This window comes from Sceloporus occidentalis, unplaced genomic scaffold (assembly GCF_023333645.1).
Source record: "Sceloporus occidentalis isolate IW3139 unplaced genomic scaffold, rSceOcc1.0.p SCAF_110, whole genome shotgun sequence".
In the NCBI taxonomy this organism is placed as follows: Eukaryota; Metazoa; Chordata; class Lepidosauria; order Squamata; family Phrynosomatidae; genus Sceloporus; species Sceloporus occidentalis.
In genome coordinates, this window is record NW_028317090.1 from 556,692 (window position 1) to 579,946 (window position 23,255).

The 23,255-nt window shown below is 42.0% G+C and overlaps 1 protein-coding gene across 1 annotated transcript in view; it reads left to right on the top strand.

The window, feature by feature from the left end:
• Window positions 1-23,255, top strand: part of LOC149283165 (adenylate cyclase type 2) — a 354,857-nt gene that overhangs the window by 95,318 nt on the left and 236,284 nt on the right. Inside the window, exon 3 of the mRNA XM_089497880.1 lies at window positions 22,607-22,768. Coding sequence (XP_089354006.1) covers window positions 22,607-22,768 — 162 coding nt within the window. The remainder of the gene's footprint in view (window positions 1-22,606; window positions 22,769-23,255) is intronic.

Sequence of the window (23,255 nt, forward strand, 5' to 3'; positions counted from 1 at the left end):
AACCAGTGTGCAAATCTAAACCTACAAATACAAATACTATATTTTGGCCAAAGTACATAAGCTCACCTGCTACATCATGGCATCCCATAAGAGGGATAGGGGCCTTTCTCCTCAAATTGTGGGAGCTTTAAAGCAGTAAATAGCTTACAACAGGGGTGTCCAACGTGCGGCCCGCTGGTCAAATCCAGCCCATTGGACTTCGAGGTGCAGCCTGCGTGAGTGAGCAGGTGCGGACTGGCCGGTCCTGCTCACACTGTGGTCTGCCAGTCCGTGGGCCTGCAGACCACATTCAAAGTGGCAGCCGCCTGGCTGTGAAGTTCAAAGCCGCCGTTGTGCGTTGTGGGGGCGGGCCCACAGAAGGTGTTCCTCGTGGCAAGGAGAGGGTCATCACACCGGAGGAGAGCAGGAAAAAGTAAAAAAAAGTTGTGATGGACTGACCAGGGACCTCAGGTTGTCCCTCTCCGCCAAGAGCGACTTCTCCCTTCAGGACAATAATTCTCCGCAATCTGTAGGCAATATCCCCAAGCAAACCGCCCCCTTAATCTGCATCCCAGAGACAACAGGGGCAGTAAAGGGATTAAAAATACAAAAGGAATAACTGGCACCATTATTTTTATTACATTAACTCTCAAACCTTAGTGTGCCGTGTTCAAACTTTTACAAAAATAAGGCAATAATATACATTTTAATTAATAACGCAATAAAGTGTTTCATGTCACTGGATAAGATTAACTGAGGGGCACAATCCGAAAATAGCGACGTCCTAGAGTCCAGCAAATTCCCGGGACCCTAAGAACCGTCACATAAGTATTACCAATGGACATGATAAAAGTGTAATTTCTGCTAGCTTTTGCTACTGTGGCTGCTTGTGCATGATAGGAGTGCCATTGCTATATAAAATATATATATATGATTACTAACAGCAATAGTACTCCTATCATGCACAGGCAGCCAGTACATGCTGGATTCTGGATTCTCTCAATCTGCATTGCGCGCAGTCTGTTTGAACTTCTCTTGACCTGCCCAGGAGAACAGGAACGGAGCGGAGTCACGTGAGGTGATGCGCATTCATGTGACTTTGCTGGGTTCCTGTGTCCCGGAGCAAGGTACGCTGCTGCGCAACACAGAGAGAAGCACCAGGGCCCCTGCGGATTATTATTTTCGGTGTTTTTTTTGTTTCGTCATTTTGCCAAATTAACCCTGTATTAATATGCATTATAAAGATAAAAGGCCATATTTTCTCTCAGTGAAAAATGTGTGTGCGGCCCACGCTCACATACATTTCTGATGAAGTGGCCCACTGCAGAAAAAACTTGGATTCCCCTGGCTTACAACATTAAAAACAGGAAAACTGTGTTCTGTCCCAATCTACTGAGTGGCAGCATGACATGAAACTACAACTTAAAACAAAGCTTAAAACAAAGAAACAAATTACCAGTGCTCAAATGCATACCTACAAATATATGCTTTCAAAAAATTAAAAATAAAAAGACAAAATCACTAAATTTCCACCAAGTATATTTCATAAGAAAGAGAGTGGATTTTATATTCCTCACCCATTAACCCTTAGTAGGGATCTCAAACTAAAAAGAGGGGAAGGGACTGTTCTTCTCTAACATTAGGTGTCAGTGCACCTCTTTTTTAAAAAAGGAAACATATTTTGTGATATTTTAACAGTAATACTGGTCTTTTATACTAGTCTTATGTTTGTGCTAGTTTGAAATACCTGTCGATGTAATAGTAAAGACTTATCATGATTTAGTGAAGTGATTTCAGAGTGCTTTTAACACAGACTCTATAATGAAATAAGTTTGTAATGGAAAGTTATGTCCCTGGTGATATTAAACTGTTGTAGTAGATGAGATGTACGTAATTAGGTACAAAAATAAATGCACATGGTTCCCAGTGTCCAAATAAACACTTCTCGTCCCGTCATTAAAAATCTTAATGTGCCTTAATAACACTTTCGTTATTCTGTGCATGTTACTGCATACAGATGTAGCCTTTTTTTTTAGACCTAGCGCTCCCTCAGTCCACTTATGCAAATCATGTAATACTTGGATGTGCTGATGAAAATACTGGTGTAATATGTGATAGTTTTAGAAAGCAAAAAAAATGAGCTCAAAATAAATCACATGGTGATATGCCAAATATAAACAAGCACTTGAACTGTTAATCACTTATTTTCTGTCTGCAACACTCCAGAAGTGATTTAAGTAAAAAACATTTGCAAAAACTATTGTTTTATTCCTTAACAAACATTACTGTTAACAGTATCTCTAGATATACGCTTTTAGATATGTGAATGGTATCTAAATATCTAACAAATTTGAAAAAAGTAACTATTACTTAGGAATAAAGTAACGTTTATTAATATGTCACTAAAATCATCAGGGACCAATTAAAATACATGATCATAAACTGCTCAAAATGTAATCATCCCAATACCAACGATTGGCAACAGTGTATTGTCCTTACTACAGTAAACAATTTGGCTAATATCTCCTATGAAACTCTAGGAGATATATATATATATATATATATATATATATATATATATTTGTATGGGGACACTAATAGAGAAAAAGAAGGAAATAATGCTTCAAGAGGCAAAAACACGTAACTTATTCTAGTAATAAGTATTCTGTAATGCAAAGTAGCCCTAGTCCTTAAGGAATTAAGTAACAAATTAGACTAGTGGGAAAATGGAAACATGCCCTTATGATTACTCATAGTTTGTCCTTGTGAGTCATTAAATGGATAGCAGGAAATAGTTAAATACACACACACATATATATATATATATATATATATATTACTTATATCCCTTTAAAAGGTAAATATATATTTTTTTGTCATTTGAAACATACACATTTTTTTTGATGCTTTAATCATAAAAAATGGGCTTTGTGAAATGGGCTTTGTATATAGACAATGACTACAGGGAGTACTAAGGAGTAGATTAGATGCAGAAGCCAACTAACAAAGGAATAAAGTATTATGTCTGTGATTAAACCCTCATACTCTGAGGTGTTCAATAAGTTTTTTGTGTTTTTATATCTGTAAATGCTATTGCTGAAGTAGAAGAGATGACTCAAGCTTTTGAAACATGATGGCCTCTTCATTTCTGAAGTTCACTTGAAGCTGGCATTCCATTTTATATTGTAGAATGTAATTAAATATATACAATCAAGTCGTTTACATGACAATGCACTATAATTGCGCTTTTTGGTTAGTTAGATAAGCAGATATTTTAGTCAAATCTCCGTTTATTGACAAGTCATGACAAAGTACATTCAGAACAGTCATTAGCATACACTGACAATATGCATGGAGACATACGCCATAAAAACATAGATATGCGAATATAAACAAAGTACGCATAACACAATGACGGCGAATATGAACGCTTGAAACAGCAATCCAGAGCCAGCGTAGGGAAGACGCCAAATACATGGACCTTGCCAGAAAAAGAAAATACATTGGAGGAGGGAGATCCAGTAACAAAGTAGGTACCATAAGGTAACATAAAGAAAAAACATAATTAAATTCTACATAGTAAACAATGTGTGTCGTGGGTGTTCAGCTAAGGTAAGAAAAAATAAAACATGTAGAAGATGTTATGAAAATTAAAGAAGGCGCACGGGACGGTGTGAAGGTGTAGGTACGCCCCCAAAAACTGGAGAAGCTAGCAAGAGCGTGACAGCAGGTCTAGTAACCGTTCAGAGGCCACAAAAGTAGTCCAAGGCAACCATTTAATGTCATTGGCATATTCACGACCGTGCGCCGCAACCACCAGATCTTCCATACAGCATATGAAGTTAACTCTAGAAAACCAGGCGTCAACAGGTGGGGGACCAGGAGTCCTCCAGTATCGAGGTATAATGGACTTAGCTGCGTGGATTAAGTGTATAATCAATGACTTCTTATAAGAACCGAACGAGCGTCGGGAATGGTGCAAGAGCAGTGACTCAGGGGTCGCCACAAAGGACGTATCCACAATCTCAGCAATTACCCCAGCCACCGAACGCCAAAAGACTTGTATATCTGGACAAGACCACCAGAGGTGAACATAGGAACCCTCTTCCAGCCCACAGCGCCAGCAAAGTGGGGAGACCTGAGGAATGTAACGATGAAGATCTGCAGGGACTTTATACCATCTAGATAGTAATTTATAATTACATTCCTGGATCGAACTCGAGATCGCCCCTTTGTGAGTGGCAGACAATATGTTATCCCAGTCATCGTCAGTGAAGTCACAGCAGAGGTCCCTCTCCCAGAGGCTCATAAAATAAGGTTTAGTGTTCCCATATCCTTCAAGCAAAAGAGCATAGAGCCTAGACAGTAAATGGGAGGGTTCAGGGCGGAGAATGCACAACTGTTCGAAACCCGTTAAGAGTCTGGAAAGATGGGTATTCGGGAGGAAGGCAGAAACATAATGTGTAAGGCTGTGGTATAAGAAGAGCAAATGGAAAGGCGGTGCGGGCTGGCCAATCAAGTCCTGGAGGGAGCGAAAGCCGTCCGGCAGGAGAATGTGACAGAGCCTAAGTGTCGTGTCATGTAACGGCGTCAGGGTAGCAATGAGTTTGTTGGTGGGAGAGCCAGAGAGATCAGGATTGTGAGTTAGTGGAAGTAAAGGGCTGGGCATAGAGGTAAGACTCGTGGTAGTAGCAATACGTCTGAGGACCCTTAGCGTCGCCGAGATGGTCGGGTGTGGGCGCACAGTAAGCCCCCAAAATTTTTCCGGCAACCACGGCACAGCAAAGATGCGGCGAAGAAGAAAGGAGTTCTCCAGCGCAACCCACAACTTGGGCGCCTCTATAGACCATTCCACTACTCGCCGCAGGTGGGCAGCCATCCAGTACCATTCAATATTCGGGAAGCCTAAGCCCCCTTTAGTTTTAGGTCTAGTTAAATGGGCAAACGATAGCCGTGACCTACTACCCCTCCACACATATTTCAGGAAGACCCTATGGCATGCCCTGAAATAGGATCTGGACAAATAGACCGGTAGACACTGGAAAAGGTAAAGAAACTTCGGGAGTACACTCATCTTAATGACCCCAATACGTCCAAACCAGGAGATATGGGGAGCGGCCCATCTACGGAGGTCGTCTGTCACCGAGGAGAGTAGAGCCATATAATTAAGTTAGCGGAGTAATGAAGGGTCAGCAGAAATCCAAATCCCAAGATACTTAAAGGCGGATGTTTGCCATTTAAAAGGGAAAGTCCGTGTCATGTCAGTCCTTAAGTCAGGCGGGAGATCAACCCCCAAAATTTCTGATTTTTGCAAATTAATCTGATAATTGGAAAGGGTATTAAAGTGGTTCAATTCTTGGATAACATGCTGTAGCGAAGTGAGCGGTTGGGTTAGCATGCAGAGCATGTCGTCTGCGTAAATGGCAATTTTGTGGTTGGACCCCGCTAACGTGATACCAGAAATATCAATATTATGTCTCAAAGCCTGAGCTAAAGGTTCCATAACCAGGAGGAAGAGCAATGGGGACAGAGGACAACCCTGGCGCGTCCCGTTATTGAGCCTGAATGGATCCGATAAAATGATCTGGGCCGAGGGATTGTGATATAAGGCTTTAACCTGATTCAGAAAATTGGTCCCAACATTTATCTTCTGCAAAACACGGAACAGAAAGGGCCACGCTACTCTATCAAACGCCTTTTCAGCGTCCATAGAGACCAGAGCTAATGGGGTATGTGCAGGCCCGGACTGGGACAAAAAATAGGCCCGGGCATTTAAGCCTGAGCAGCCCATATTTATTTATTTATTGTTAAAGCCCACCCTTCATGTACCATCTTTGCATTTAATCATTCACACAAATCATTAACACATTCATTAATGCAGTCTCACAAATCATTCAAGCAATTCATCCACACATGAATTCATTAATTGTCATACGCATTCACACAATTCATCCACACATTTATTCATTCATTCTCATACGCATTCACACTACCCCCTCTCATCATCTTATCTGCCCCTTCTCACTATGTTCCCCCTTTTCACTATGTAACCCCCTTCCCCACTTCTCAATATGTACCGCCTCTATCTATCCCCTCTCCCCCTTTCTCACTACCTAACCCCCCTCTGCCCCTTCTCACTGCAGCCCCTTCCCTCACCCTATTTACCTTGTTGCCAGAGCAAGCAGCAACTGCGACCGCGCCTGTGGCAGGGCAGGATTGACTTAGGGGCTGATGGAGCTGCAGCTCCAGGCTCCTACCTTAAAATAGGCCCAGTCAGGACCGGACTGACTGGGCCTATATGGCCGCATTAAGGCAAAGCCCCTTAAGCCCGCCGCAACTGCAACCGGGTCCGCCACTCTAAGGCAGAGCCGGCCTTAGGTGTTCTGGCGCCCTGTGCGGACTACTCCTCTGGTGCCCCCAGATCCCAAAAAAAGAAAGGAATAAAAACTTGTAACAAAACTCCCCTTTCTCACTATCTATCCCCCTGTATCACTATCTACCACCTCTGCCTCTTCTCACTGTTATCATTATATACTGAGGCAGACATTGACGGTGGTACAGCATAATACTTATCACTATATACTGAGGCAGAAATTGACGGTGGTACAGCATAACACCTACCACTATATACTGAGGCAGACAATGACGGTGGTACAGCATAACACCTATCACTATATACTGAGGCACACATTGACAGTGGTACAGCGTAATCCCTATCACTATACATTGAGCCAGACATTGACAATAGTGCAGCATAACCCCAATCACTATATACTACGCCAAACATTGTTGTGGTGTAGGCCTACCACTTCATTGTCTGGCTTAGTAGTAGGGATGCACCGAAATGAATTCCGGACTGAAACCGAAAATGCAGCATTTACCTGTCCGAAACCGAATATGACCTCCCCACACCATAAAAAAAACCCTTTTATTTAAAGTAAGTAACACACCAAAATAGGACAAAACAATTAAAAAACAATATTATATGTATATATATATGATTGTTAACAGCAATCACATTCCTATCATGCCCAGGCATACCCAGATTCCAGGATGTACTCGCAGACTTGGCATGATAGGAGTATGATTGCCCTATCTACCCCTTCTCACTCCCTTCTGCCCCATCTACCCCTTCTCACTCCCTTCTCCCCTATCTACCCCCTTTCCCCCATCTCACGCCCTTCTCCCTATCTACCCCTCCTAACTATCTACCCTCTCCCTCTTTGAAGTTCACTTACCTTTCAGGAGTCCTGCGGTGAGGGTGCAAGGCCTCTGCCTCCCAGCTCTGCCACTGTATGGAACAGTATAGAGTGATGGGAGTTATGATGTACTTTTAGAGCATAATTAGATCATGAAAAAGACATTGGAAATGGTACAGCATAACACCCATCACTCTCACACACTTACCAATCCACACATATATACCAATCCACACATATATACCAATCCACACCTATACCAATCCACACGTATATACCAATCCACACGTATATACCAATCCACACGTATATACCAATCCACACGTATATACCAATCCACACATATATGCTAATCCACTCTCACTGAATATTTTCCTACCTTTCCTCTTTTCTCCTTACAGCTCCTTTTCCTCCTCTTCGCTCCTCTTCTTCAGTTCTTCTGTCTTCTCTGTCTTCTTCCGGTTCAGAGGGCACGGACAGCGGTGGGCGCGGCTTCAGTGTTGTGCGCCGGGATCTAACAACAAACCCCGGCGCACAGCAGCTGTTGCCGCGCGGATCACAAGGGAGCGGTATCGAAGGTCTTTAGCAGACCTCCGGCTCCCTTGAGTGATTTTAAGCCGGGTTGAACCCGGCTTAAAATCACTCAAGGGAACCGGAGGTCTGTTAAAGACCTCCGATACCGCTCCCTTGCGAGCCTGCTCCTCCAGCGGCGGACATTACTGTCCGTCTCTGGAGGGGTGCCGGGTGCCGCAAGTTGGCACCCCCTGATGAGCGGCACCCGGTGCGGACCGCCCCCTAGAGTGTGACGCCCTGTGCGGTCGCACACCCCAAAGTCCGGTCCTGCTCTAAGGGGCCTGGAAGCCCCCACCAGGGCCGGCCTTAGGGGTTTGCGGCCGCACAGGGTTTAAATTAAAACATCGGGGTTTTTTTTCAACTTTATTTAACATCCTCCATGTTAAATAAAGTTAAAAAAAACTTTATTTAACATGGAGGATGTTAAATAAAGTAAAAAAAAACCCCGATGTTTTAATTTAAACCCTGTGCGGCCGCAGACCCGTAAGGCCGGCCTTGGTGGGGACTTCCCGGTCGCAGTTGCGGCGGGCTTAAGGGGCAGGTGCCCCTTATGCCCTGCGTTAATGCGGCCGTAGGTAGGGTAGGGGCCTGGAGCTGCAGCTCCATCAGCCCCTAAGTCAATGTGGCCCGGCCCACCGGGCAAACGCCCGGTGTGCCCGATGGCCAGTCCGGGCCTGGGTATGTGAATGATTGGCATGTGTTATGATATTAAGTATCCTAATGGTGTTGTCCCTGGCCTCCCACCCCGGGACAAAGCCCACCTGATGTTTATGTATTAAAGACGGCATAAACTGTTGTAAACGGAGAGCCATCACTTTTGCCAGAAGTTTCAAATCTGTATTTATTAAAGATATAGGGCGATAATTGACGCATAATTCTGCATCTTTATTCAGTTTAGGTATCACCGAGATATGGGCCAAGTTTGATTGTGGATCAAGTGTCGCCCCGTTAGCTAAAGAATTACATAAAGTCACCAGGTGTGGTCCTAGGACCGCAAAGAACGTATGATAATAGTTAACGTTGAGACCATCTGGGCCCGGACTCTTACCCTTAGGGGTTAATTTCAGTGCCTCTAAAATTTCTTCGCTAGTTATCGGGGCGTCAAGGGCGAGCCTAGCCACGGAGCCCAATTTGCAAGAAAGATGTCTGGCTAAATATTCGTCGATACGGCCTAATAAAGCGGGATCGGACTCGTCTCGAGAATTTAAATTGTACAGGGCCGAATAATAAGAATGGAAACAACGGGCGATGGCATGGGATTCGTAATGGATGACGCCATCGGAAGACTTAATTTTAGGAATATAGGAAGAGGCCTGGCTTGTCACCCAGCTCGTAGAACAGCTTTTTGGTCAATAAGAAGTGTCGTTTAGTGATGGTGTCAAGGAGGGAGGGCAGTTGGTCCCTAAGGGCATGGAGTTGAGGCAAGATTTCAGGGGCGAGCGTCAGTTTATGGGACTGTTCAAGGTGATGTATCTTCCTCATAAGCGCCAATAAGTTAGCCAAGCGCAGCTTTTTGAGGGTGGCCCCTATCCGAATGAAGTGGCCCCGTATCACCGGTTTATGAGCTTCCCATATAACCGGGAAAGCTAATTCGTCAGTAAGGTTATCTGCAAAGTAATTACGTAAGTGCGTCGATAAATCCTCCATATGTGAGGGATTGTGAAGTATATTCTCATTTAGCCTCCAACTCCATGGTCTAGGCGCACTATGGGTAAGTGTAAGCGTGAAGTGTATCGGTGCGTGGTCGCTGATAGATTGTATCCCAATGTCCGAGTCATGCAAATGTAGTAGGTGATGGTGCGTAAGGAACAGGCTGTCAATTCTCGAATAACTATTATGAACAGAGGAGTAAAAGGTGTAGTCTTTCGAAGAGGGGTGCTGAGCCCTCCAAACATCCACCAGTTGATGGATGTGAAGGAGTCTTCTGACCTTCTTAATACTAGAAAAAGGGATATTTGACCTCTGGGAAGAGGAATCTCTCAATGGGTCCAGGACCATATTAAGATCGCCTCCAAAAATATTGACACCCTCCTGAAATCCCCCAAATTTTTTAAGCATATGACACAAAAAAGGAACCTGACATCTATTCGGGGAATAGACATTGCCAAGAGTCACCTTCAAGGCCCCTATATAGCACTTGATAAATATAGCCCTACCATCAGGGTCCCTCCAGATGTCCAATAGCCGAAACGGAACGGATTTGTGAATAACAATCGCGACTCCTTTAGTCTTGGAGTCTGAGGCGCTTGCAAAAAATGCACGAGCATAACGTCCATCTTCAGTGGGCGCTTTAAAGTGTGTTTCCTGTAGAAATGCGATGTGTGTCCTGTGTGAGTGAAGTATTTGAAGCAATTTAGAACGCTGCTGCGGTTTGTTCAATCCCCTGACATTGAGGGAAGTAATTTTAATCACGTCAGAGACCATGGCCAGGACATCCAGAAAGACCCTCGGGACACATTGACACCCACGGAGCATAAAAAGAAAAGAACAAAAAATAAGAACCTAACCATAGAACCACAAACAAAACAATAAACCAAAAACATGAGCACATACAATGACTCAGGATGCCTAGGCATCAATTAGTGAGCCGGTTGACCTAGAGAAAGGTCAAGAACCATGACTTTAGCCCCAGGACAGGGTAAAGCAAGTAGGCTCTGGGGGGGTAGAGCGACAAAGCCCAAAATGGAGAAACACTAGCAAGTGTTCCGAACACCGAGAGAGAATGTGAGAGCACAGCGCAAAAAGCCCTGAGAGTAACAGACAGGAGCCGGTTGTGACATTTATCAAATGTAGGCTGACATGAGAACCATAGCGTAGTAACACTAAAGATACAACAATATAAGCCCCTGGGCAGGGGTCAAAGCAGCCCGTGCTAAATACGTCAACCCATGTCTCAGAAGGGCCATATGAGCCCTAATATTCAAGGTAGCATAACAGGGCAAGACCCCTAATAGTGAAAAGAAAGAGATGACCTACAACGTTCTAAAAAAAAAAAAACGGCGTAAAAATAAAACCCCATAGCGGACAATCGAAAGTCAAAACGGCGCGGCGCAAAACAAAACAACGGGAATCAGTAGGATACCGGTCCCAGGTGTTGGTAGCATAGACACAGTCAGTCACATCCAACTGGAGAAACAGGACCGGAGGCAGGAACAATGGAACTCCGGCCGGTCCGCTGTGTCGAGAGAAACAATGCGGTTGATCATAGAAGCGGTGACCCACTACGACGTATCATGAGGCTTTTGACGCTTCCTCCTTTGGGGTCTTGGGGACCAGTCCTTCGACGAATCTGACAGAATGGCAGGTGCCACGAAAGTAGATTCCCAGTCCGTAACCTATCAGGGTGGAAGTCCCAGAGCTTCAATAAATGCGGGCACGTCAGCCGCCTGCCGGATCAAATATGTAGACGTTCCCCTCCGAACAATTAGGGCGAATGGAAACCCTGCATCGCGAAGGGCTTGAGTAACGGGCCGTAATAGGCGCCGGGCTTGTAATGTCAATGGGGAGAGATCCTGGAAGATAGCAATGACATTCGACTCCCACGAGAGAGAAGCGGCATCTCTGTAGCGTCGCATAATTTCTTCTTTAAGAGGATAATTTTGCATGCAACAGATGACGTCCCGTGGTGGAGCGGCGCCCGTCGGTTTCTGTCATAGGGCCCTATGCGCCCTGTCAAACCCGATGACCGTATCCACGGGACATTGGAGCACCTTATTAAATATCGCTTGCAGGGTAGGCATCAAGTCAGCATGAGGTACCGACTCAGGTACACCCCTCACACGAAGATTATGGCGGCGGCCTCTGTTGTCCAAGTCCTCCAATTTCCTCGTGAGATGGATAAGAGTAGTGGATTGGTCTTTCAGTTGGGTAGTGAGCAGGTCGACCGTCTTACAGATTTTAGGCTGTTCATCCTCGAGTAGTGCCACGCGGTCGCCAATATGGCGGATGTCGTTTTGTATTTTCCCCAAACTCGCATGGATCCCCTGCGTAGCTCTAGCAACAATATCGGCGATGTCATCCTTTTTAGGCAAAGAGTCGAGCTTCCCCTGCCAATGTGGATTCGAGGAACGAGGGAAGGATGGTTGCGGATCTCGAGAGTCGTCTACGTCCGCATCGCTAAGTGCACTAGCTGGTGAAGACGGAGGCCTGAGAGGTGAGTCGCGGGAATCGTGGTCCGAGGATGCCGTGAAGTAGGAGTGAACCGAGACATGTGATGACTTTTCCCTGGAACCAGAAAGCTTAGGGGTATTGTTGGGTCTATTAGTTTTGCCCATGATGAGGTGAAACCGGTATACCGAAGCGTAAAATCGGGCCTGATGCGCTGGAGCTCTGGACTTAAGCGTCCATCCTGGTTGCCGGCTAGCCACGCCCCCTCAGATAAGCAGATATTTTGAACTCTCAGGAAGAAAGAAAAAAGCATAGCAGTTGCAAAATTTACAGTGGGGATTAGCCATGCAAGAATGAGTTGGGATTTATTTTAGTAAAATAAACCTTTTTACCCTGTTATTGTATAGATATTACACATCAAAACACAAAACTGTCTTCTTCAGAATAAAATTAGAATTTTTACTTGGATTTGTCACATTCCCCAAATCCTGTACTTTACAGTACTAAACACTACATAGACCAATATACTGCTACAACAATATGTATGTATTAAAAACCCACCTTATGTGTATACTATGGGAACAGCTATCTTTAACTTCTCCTGGTCTGCAGGATTATTTCTCACCATTAAGTAACCTGTCCCTTATTGCTAAATTGCAGAGTGTTGTTGATTGGTTCAGGCAGCTTTTATAACGGTGTGGGATATAAGAAGGTAGATAATTTCATGACTAAACTAGATATCTCTAAAAGAATTCCACTGATTATCAAACAGAAAGCACAACCTGTAGGCAATTTCAATAAATCAATTTAGCTATAGCTGCAATGTGACCTTTCCCCTATGAGTTAATATTTCTTTAATTATATTACTTTCAATATCAGACTGAAAATGGCATAATGAGTATTACTGTTATAAAAAGTGCACTGCATTGATATTTTTATTATTATATTAAGGTGCAGTAATTAAAAAGTAGTTGCCCCTTTAAATTTATTCTAAATTTGCTTACTTAGCAATTTAAATGTGTCAGATCATCCAACTAATTTTATTGCCCACATAGAACCTAACCAGCAACCAGTTTGTCCCTAAACAGCCCAGCATGAGTCAACTTTATCCCCAACCAGCCCGTCCTATGCCATCTTTGTCCCATAAACACCCTGCCTGTGCCATCATAGTCCCGAAGGTTCAAACACCCTGGTTGTGCCATCTTTGCCTTTCCACAAATCAATTATACGTCTATGATACACATAAACACTTTTACAGTCCCTGACTCCGTGGCAAAAAAAAGACGGTGTTTCAATTCCAGGACAATCTCAAGGTGTGCTATGGTACAGCAAAGGAAAAAGTATTTGATCCCCTGCTGGTTTTGTACGTTTGCCCACTGACAAAGACATGATCCGTCTATAATTTTAATGGTAGGTTTATTTGAACAGTGAGAGACAGAATAACAACAAAAAATCGAGAATAACGCATTTCAATTAAATTATAAATTGTTTTGCATTTTACTCAGTGAATTATTCGACCCCTTTGCAAAACATGACCTAGTACTTGGTGGCAAAACCCTAGTTGACACAGAGGTCAGACGTTTCTTGTAGTTGGCCACCAGGTTTACACACATCTCAGGAGGGATTTTGTCCCACTCCTCTTTGCAGATCCTCTTCAAGTCATTAAGGTTTTGAGGCTGGCGTTTGTGTATTCAGCACTACTAGAAATAATGTTTCTAGGGCTACAAGGGGTTACATTTAGCAGAGTAGGTTGAACAACAGCTTTAAATGACTTTACCTATTTCTACTGCAGATGACATGGATCACAAAATCAACACACATTTTCAATGGTACCGTGCTGAATCTAGAGAGGAATAAAATTATCTGGTTGAAAATGCCATAAAAAACCCCTTAGTAGAATTGATGGTGCTAATTACACTAGTATACAAAAAATGAATGCTGTTGTAAAAATAATTGACATGCAGCGTGCACATAGCAATATACCATTTTTTATGATACATTTTTTTATGATATCTGGAGAATGACCCAATTTATATTTTCTGATGGGAAAGCTTCAAGTGCAGCCAAATCCAGTTCCAACATTGTGTCTGTCAGTGTAAACAACACAGAAAGCAATCTTGAGTTGAGAAATTCACATAATGGCAATTCTTGTGATGATGCCCTTGACATCTTTGCCACATAACTGCCTCTGAAAGCTTACCTCCCAAGTGACACTTATTTTGTGGGACAGTCTAAATTTTGAGGCACTGTTCCTCTCTTTTGCTAAACAACCCCACTGTTCTGCTCTTGCGTTGGAGATCTTGGGCTGATTGAAAAGATCTTCTGATCCACCAAACTCCTAAAGCGATTGAAGTTGGTTGCGTTGCAACACAGACCTTAACCAAATGGCCTTCTTGAGATGTAGTGAAAGTGCGTGCCAGATATCCCCAGCAGATCCCCCTGGCTCTGCCTATATTCCTGCCTATGCTAGGCATTAGTAACATTCCCAACAAAGGTGTCACATGACACTTGACAGACTAAGGGGTATGTAAAGGCAATCATCGTTATACCTCAGTTACAGTTAATGTTGAAAATTTCCCCTTTGTGTCCTGCCCTTGCGAGCAGGGTCATGTGAACAAATCAAACACATGACCTGCCCCGCCTGTGTTGATGTGCCGTTTGTCCTTTCCATCACTGTGCTACACCCCCCATGTAGTTCAAGTATAGATCAAATACACACCACATGGAAACACAGCATTGCAAGTATAGATCAACTGAAAAATCACAAGCAACACCTTCAGCAATTAAGGTATAGATCAAATCAATACTTTATGGAAAGCCTAAACTGCAGGCATTGATCATAAATGACATGCCCAGAGGCCAGACCAGACATCCAGGTTTCATAGGACTTGCCTTAGTACCCAGTCTGCACACATAAGCAGTTGCCCCAGCAACGGGATTACACAAATACACCGGGACTTCCCCAGAGACTCTCCCATGTCTCCCCATCTGTTGCCCTTCTCCCCATCTCTTTTTACCTCATCTCTCCCGTTTTCTTTCCTCTTTCTCACTATCTCCTTTTTCTTTCTCATTATCCCCTCCCTTTCTCTCTCTCTCTCTTCCGTTTCTCCCCTTTCCTCTGTCTCTTTTTTTCTCTCCTCCTCATTTTCTCATTATCTCTTCCTTTTTTGTCTATACTATCTCTCCCCATCATTTGCATTTTTCCTTTCTGATGAAACCTCCATCATGGTGTGCTGTCCTCACTGCAGAGTGCCGGGATATGACATTGTTGGCAGCATCCCGAGGGAACAATGAAAGGTCAGGCTGAGCAGCTTGATATGACATCATCAAGCATGGCCATTTTCACATGGGTTAACACACATTAGGAGCTCTGCATCTATATTTTACATTGTATGATGATGGCTTACACAAGACGTCTGTAAAGCAGAAGTCCCCCATACTGCTTCTTTTCTCTAGGAGATCAACCTCAGTCATAAGAACATTTACAAGCAAGAGTGGAAGATGTTTTAATTGGTTTCACAATAAAATCTAGTCTCAGTAAACTTGAATGAGGGAAGCATCTGAAAAAAATGCAACAACGTGCTTTTAGCAGCAGAATAACACTGAAGCCTGAAGTGTAATTATAAAAAAATACCTATTAACAGATCCTCTAATTACAAATGTAAAATGGGTTATTGTAATAGAGCACTTTAATGTAACTTGTTTAGCAGTTCCCAATCTGTTAAACTAATTGGAGGCTCAGAGATTCTTTTTCAGTTAAGAATTGCATTAACGTTTCCAAATAGACAAAAGATGCGTGCATTGACTTGATGTACAATGAGGATAGTTCCATTTAACCTAAGCAAAACACAGGCCACAGACAAAAAGGAGCGAATTAACAAACAAAAAACAAAATATCAATGCAGTTTTCTTTTTTTTCTTAGAACAACCATTAATCTAGAACTACAAATACTAGTATACCTAAACAGTTGCAATACCTTATTTCACTTCCCATGCTCCATACCACCATAAATAATAATAATAATAATAGTGTGCGCTATTAGTGTTGCACAAACATAATAAATTCACCTAATAAAAAAAGAAAAATGTATACTTAAATATAAACTGAAGATTTGCTTTGGTCATGAACATGTATACATAAAAGACAGAAAAAGTACACACCAATTGGTTGATGCCAGACGAGGTCCGAGGTCCCTGCAGGCGACCAATAGGCTCGCACTGCCCTGTAACCCCTGACGGCGAACCTACGGATTTCCGCTTCCGTCAACTCCTGCGATGCCGTGAAGATAAGGTAGGCTAGATGGGGAAGGGTCCAGGGAGATTAGTAGACGAAGACTTTCACGAAGAATCTTCATGTTGTGCGTCTTTGTCTACGTTTTACCGCCGCTATCTTCTCTTCTTCATGTCTTCGGAACGAACACTAAAACGCACTCTTCATGTTCGCCCGAAGACGAATGCACAAAGTTCTGCGACTACGATGGTCCAACAGAGATCCTTAATATACACATAAGGGGACCTGTTTTTCAGTTTCTATTGTTTGCTATTATATAATGAACAGTGGGTTTTATAGTTGGCACTAAGAGTACATTTTCCTGACTCATAACAGAAAATGCTATGCATAGGCACATTGCTGAATCTTATTTAGAATGATAATCACAATGTATTACATTTCCACAGCAGTGGTAATTATTTGTTTGTATTTTTACATGTTTTATTAAAGCTTAAAATCTCTACTACAGCATAGCCTACATTGTTGTACAGCAAATTGAAAACACTTTCCATAGCTTTTACATGAATGCCGCTTTCAACTCCTTTCTTATGAATGTTAACCAAACATGCGTAATAAATGTGTGCATCATTCATAAACTCAGAAGCCATAGAAAATGACTTGTGTGCACCCCAGTGAAAACTGGCTTTTACTCATTTGGAGCGTCACACGACTGTTCCTTTTTGTGAAGTCCCATCTGCCTCTGGTCTACAGAATGTTTCTGGATGTGTAGATCTCTGCAATCTGCAAAGCCACTTGGCTGCAATCATTTGGCTTCACAGCAAATTATTTTGTTAGCTTTACAAAATAGTACAATTTAAAACCTGTTTGTATTCCCTAATGTGTCTGCTATTATGAAACCTTACTAAATCATATTAAATTTGCATTCACTGAATTTCAAATTCATGTTTATGTACATGCAGATAACTTTTTTTTCAATACACACACACACACATATAGTGGCTAAGGGACCCCTGAAGTGAATAAGTGTTACAGCACCTGAGTGAAACACAACTCATAGAGCCTGGCGTTGTGTAGATAATTTTGCTTTTCAGGCCAAAGTAAAATTTAGTCTGTTTTGTCGGCAATAAATTGAGTTTTCTATTTTAGGAAAGTGTAAAATGACAGTTCCAAAATCAAAAGGCTCACAGAGTGATTCTAATAATAACAAACAGGGCCAGGCTGGTAGCCGCCTGATGCCGTAAGTGTTCACGTAGTTTACTGAAGGCGGCCAGACACTGCTCCACCGGATTTTTAAATGGATCGGCAGACTGAGTGACTATGGAGCACTGTGGGCCAGAGTACCTGCCTGATAACAGATGTCCAGGCCTGATAAACATCGCCTCAAAGCAGAATGGTCTGGTAATAGCAAAACATTTGTGCTATAGAAAAGTTCCATCAAGTGAAACATACACTAATGGGTTTTAAACTACATGTACAGCTGCTGTTGACAGTTTAGCCCTATAAAAATAGTGCTTCTGGGTATCTGGGTACTGTCCTGCTGTCCAAGATACCTTCCCACAGTCCCACTTTATGGTGCAGGGGGACCAAGGGCTGGTTATGAAAATCTTATTCTCCCCTGACTCTACAGGGAAGCTATAAAATCAATGAAGGCCAATGCAGACACCACATTTTGGTTTACCCCATAGGCACATAGCTACACTAGCTGTATGAGGTGGCTATTCAGAAAAAGTGGGTGTGTTGCCATGCCTCTGGCTCCACCCACTTTCAGTTCTCCCCTTCAGGTTGTCACATCTGAATTGGTGAGAATCAAGCAATTTATATAATTAAAACTGATCACCAGAATTTTCTTATTTCTCTTTATAATGAAATAATTCCCATAAACATGCCATAAGGACCAAAAAATCAGTATAAAGGATAACATCTACAATGCTCTGTGTACTAAAAGAGAATTTCATGAGTCAAAGTGGTAATACAAATTGCACGCATTTCACCTGCTCACAGCAAAAATAAATGTTCATTCATTTTCTACTACATACGCAGTTGTAGTACGGTAGTTTAAGGATAATCAAGAAGGCAGCTTCACCATGCAGTCAGTTTGATTATGTGTTTCAAACCCTTGTGCATGTTGAATAAGGACACTTATCAAATGATTGAACTTGAAGTTAACTACTACATTTATCTAAAAAAATATGTATTATTCAGCTGCTGTTTGAATATATTATATAACATTTTTCATATTTTTCTATTTCATATATACATGTGTTTTACTTCCCAAACAGATTCATATACTACATTTAATTGTTATTTCATTAAAGAAGTATATATACTTCCATTCAGGAGCAGGGAATTTTTGTAGACTGGATTTAATGGCAGAGATAAATATATCACAAACAATTGAATGTCAATCCTTGCTTAAATGTCAATGGAAAATGAGATCAAAATTATATAGTGGCCCAGATTAATTAAATGAGCTAAAAAGTATCACTGTATTTTATATTTTACTATTTAATAACGTAGTAGCTTTACCACCAACATTGAATCCTGTCCAAGGAATGGTGCTATCATATTTGGATATTTATTTGGTGAAATGGCTGGTGACGTTTGTATAAAGTTCAAAGCTGTTATTCTGGATAAAATTTAAGCAAAAGCAATTTTGCAGAAATCATAAGTTTATCATAAGTTTAACCATAAACCTTTAATAGTGCTTTAAACATAACCACTGGCCATTACCCCATTCTTCTTCCATTCAAATGGGCGTATAACCCCCTTATAATGCCCTCTTTCCCATTCCCTGTTATTTTTTCTACTTGATTTTAATGAGTTTTGCGAGTTACAGGCTTGGAAGCATTAGCGTGTGAAGGTACGCGACTGAAGCCACTCAGCTCCTTTGTGAATAGATCAATAAAAAACAAAAAAAATATAATTTCTTAATTAATTATATTTCTTAAATGATTTCAGATTTCCCCATAGTCGATGAGCGTTAGGGAACTAAACTCCCATCACACTCAGCAAGATTACTGATAATTGATGAGTGTTGTTCCCAAAAGTGAGTGCATCAGTGATCCAAAAAGGGTGCCCTACTGATTTGTATTTTCTATCTAGACTTTGTTTCTACCTAGACTTTGGGGTGGAAGAGCTTAAGAACTGAGGGGAAAATTATGGGTTTTTTTTATTATTTGTATTTGTATCACTGTATGATGTTATGTGATGCATTGTTTGGCTCAGGTGCGTTGCTAGGGCTGGGCCTAAGGAGTTGAAGCATAAAAAATGTACAAACTAGGGGAGCGCACAACTTATAAAGCATAAAAGCAGAGGCGTATCTAGGGTATGGCACCAATGGCTCGTGCCATAGGCGCCATTTGAAAGGGGCGCGCCAGTGAGCGGCTTTCAAACGCCGTCTTTTTTTTTTGATGCGGAGGAGAGAGAGGGGCGCCTAGCAACCGCTCGGCGCCCCTCATTCTCCTCCACGAGGCCTCTACCTCTGTCCCGGTGCCGCTGCTTCACTGCTGAGCACCATACTATGTCATATTACGGCGCTCAGCAGTGAAGCAGCGGGGGAGAAAGAGGGGCGTCGAGCGGTTGCTAGGCGCCCCTTTCTCTCCTCTGCATCAAAAAAAAAAAGATGGCGTTTGAAAGCCGCTCACTGGCGCTCCCCTTTCAAGGGAGAGCATGAGTTGTCTGAATGAGGGAGAGCATGAGTTAATATGTGGATGAATTGTCTGAATGAGGGAGAGCATGAGTTGCCTGAATGAGGGAGAGCATGAGTTAATATGTGGATGAGTTGTCTGAATGAGGGACAGCATGAGTTGTCTGAATGAGGGAGAACATGAGTTAATGTGTGGATGAATTGTCTGAATGAGGGAGAGCATGAGTTAATGTGTGGATGAATTATCTTAATGAGGGAGAGCATGAGTTGCCTGAATGAGGGAGAGCATGAGTTAATATGTGGATGAGTTGTCTGAATGAGGGAGAACATGAGTTAATGTGTGGATGAGTTGTCTGAATGAGAGAGAGCATGAGTTAATGTGTGGATGAGTTGTCTCAATTAAAGTGTGAATTAGTGAGTGACTGTAAAAGTGTTTGTGTGCATCATAGATGTATAATTGTGGAAGGGCAAAGATGGCACTAGCAAGAGGTTTGAGCCTTGGGGACCAAGATGGCACAGGCAGGGTGTATATGGGACCAAGATGGCACAGGCCGGACTGTTTGGGGACAAAGTTGACTTGTGCTGGGCTATTTGGGGACAAAGTCTTATGTGTGTGATCTGGGTGCTGGTCAGGTTCTATGTGGGCAGTGTGGACGCCAGGGCTGGCTTTGGGGTGTGCAGCCTGTAATCTATGCCTGTAATTTAGGGGGTTTTAAATATACCTTTAATGCCGTGTTTTTATCTGAATTCCAATTGATTTTTTGTGTTATTCTGTAGATCCATATCTGCTATGCTATGTTTCCATACATAATTTATGTATACCTGCAAATACAGGGTTAATATGTCTTATTTAGTTGATTAATACCTGCAATGCTGTTTCCATGTATTTGATCTATACCTGCGATGCTACGTTTCATATATTGTTATTGTATACATGCAAATACAGGATTTGTATGTCTGATTCTGTTTATTTGATATATATATACCTTCAGTGCTGAGATCACAAGTGAATTTCAATTGATCTGGGTTTGTGTGTTGATCTATACCTGCTATCGGCAGCAGGGTCTAATATTTATATATTTATATATATGGGCAGCAGGGGCTAGTAAATTGGTTTTAGATATTTGGACAGGGGCGCAATTTCAGTGCTTGCCATAGGCGCTATTTTCAGTAGATACGCCTCTGCATAAAAGGCATTAACATTCAGATTCCCAGGTTGCTGCTTGAATAATAATGACCAATAAATACATAAACAGACCAAAAGTTTAGCGTATACCGAGTGAATACCATTCCAAAAAGGCACAAGTATTTTGGATTCTGACACACTATATGGACATATATTGCTTAGCCCACCATTATGTTAGAGTACCCCAATTTTGGCAACTCCTATCTAAATTTCCATCCCTATATTGCTTACTAAGGAGCTGAACCAGTGGAGCTGCTTTGCATTTTAACCCAAAAGAGACTCTCAGGTAATTTAAAGCCTTCTCTGGTCGCCATTAATGAGGCACCAGTTAGGGAGTTGAAGCCCCAAGTCTCTGGATCTCCTGCTGCTTTATCTTGGTCTACCCGACCTTGGCTTAATATCAAGAGATCCCCGAATTTCCCACTACTTAATAAGTGATTGAATAGTACTGCTTTTTTATATCCTTTCCATCTTTATAAATTTCCATTACCTTGTTACACAGGTCTTTTGACAGTTCTTTTCTGCTCCTCATGACTCAGTATCTAGCCTGCTCAGTTCATCCAAGTGAGAGCTTAAAAAAACTAACTGACCATTTATACACAGACACTGATTTTATAGAAAACACAACAAACTGTGCCCCCTATTAAAAATATAAAATGGTGTTTATTGGAAAACATGTACAATTTATGTGAAAAAAAATACAAAAATAATTACTACCACAAACTTTGGCAAAGGCTGGTGGTAGAATGTTGTCCATGGAAAGGGTTAAAATACTAGCATTTGAAATACCTTGGGGTGTCTAGTTTTCAAAAATATATGGTTTGAAGGGGTAAATTGAATAAGCCGGCTTATAAGATGGCACTATTACAATATGGGGACAGTAGGACCAGATGTAAAAGTTCCAAGTTAAAAAATGCGCACTTCCTAAATGTGGCGTTTTACCCATTCATGTGGGGTATCACTGTACTCGGGAGATATTGCTGAACACATATTGGGGTGTTGTGTGAAAGTGACATACACCAGTAGCTGTAAATCCATACCTGAAGCACAATTTTAGTGATAAAAAAACACAAAATAAATGACTACCACAAAGTAGTGCATGGAAGGGTTAAAATACCAGCATTTGAAATACCTTGAGGTGTCTAGTTTTGAAAAATATATGGTCTGATGGGGTAAAATGCATTGGCCAGCTTCAAAGATATCCGAAATAGCACATGGGGCAGAAAAAAATGGTTTTGAAATAGCAAAATGCTAAATTTTTCCCAATAACTTGCAGGAAAAAGTCAGAAAATGTGTTTTTTTCAATTTTTCGTCATATTTTTTTAATAGGAAATTAGATAATATGATCACAAAAATCTGAACAAAGCCCTTCTTGTCCTGAAAAAAACAATATATAACTTGTGTGGGTACACTAAATGAGTGAGGAGAAAATTACATCTAAACATGAGCAGCGCAAAAGTTTTAAAACAGCCTCGGTCCCAAAGGGTACAAAAGGTAAACACAGCCTGGTCCTTAAGGGGTTAAAGTTCAAATGAATATTACTTTTTCAACTACATCCCTGTTTTAAGTGATAATGAAAATTCTATTTGTAGCAACCATGACTTGTCTTTAATAACATAATTTTTTATTCACCTACAATTAATAGATTTTGTTTCTGAAAATGATTTTATGTTCTGTTTTCACAGGTATCCTTTTTTTTATTCATTATTTTTGTGGTGTACACCATGCTTCCATTCAATATGCGAGATGCAATAATCGCCAGTGTTCTGACCTCAGCATCCCATACAGTAGTGCTTAGCGTTTACCTATCTACTTCAGGAGATGGGAAGGACCATTTGGTTTGGCAGGTATGTGTCATATTTAAAAAAATATTTGCTTACAATTAAGGAACATAACAGATGAATAAATCACTACGACAAACAGTAGGTCTATGTATGTTAAACCCGAGACAGAGTTATAAATCATTCACATTTAAAGAAGTCCTCCCAAATATCTACTTACCGTATTTTTCGCTCTATAAGACGCACCTGCTGATAAGACGCACCTAGATTTTAGAGGAGAAAAAAAAGGAAAAAATATTTTGAGCTAAAAAATGGGCTATAAAAAAAGGACATCATCCTCCCGTCATGCCTGCACAGAAAAAAGCTGGTCAGACATGATGGGAAGTGTAGTTGGACTACAAGCGCCGTACTGCGCATGCGCCGGCGCCATACGTGACACGGCGCTTGCGTCAAATCCCCCCGTCCTCTCCATCCAGTCCGCCCTTAGCCGTCGCAACGGACCAGAGAAGAGGAGAGGCGGCGACAGAGGCGGCGGTCTCCAGATGAAGACCTC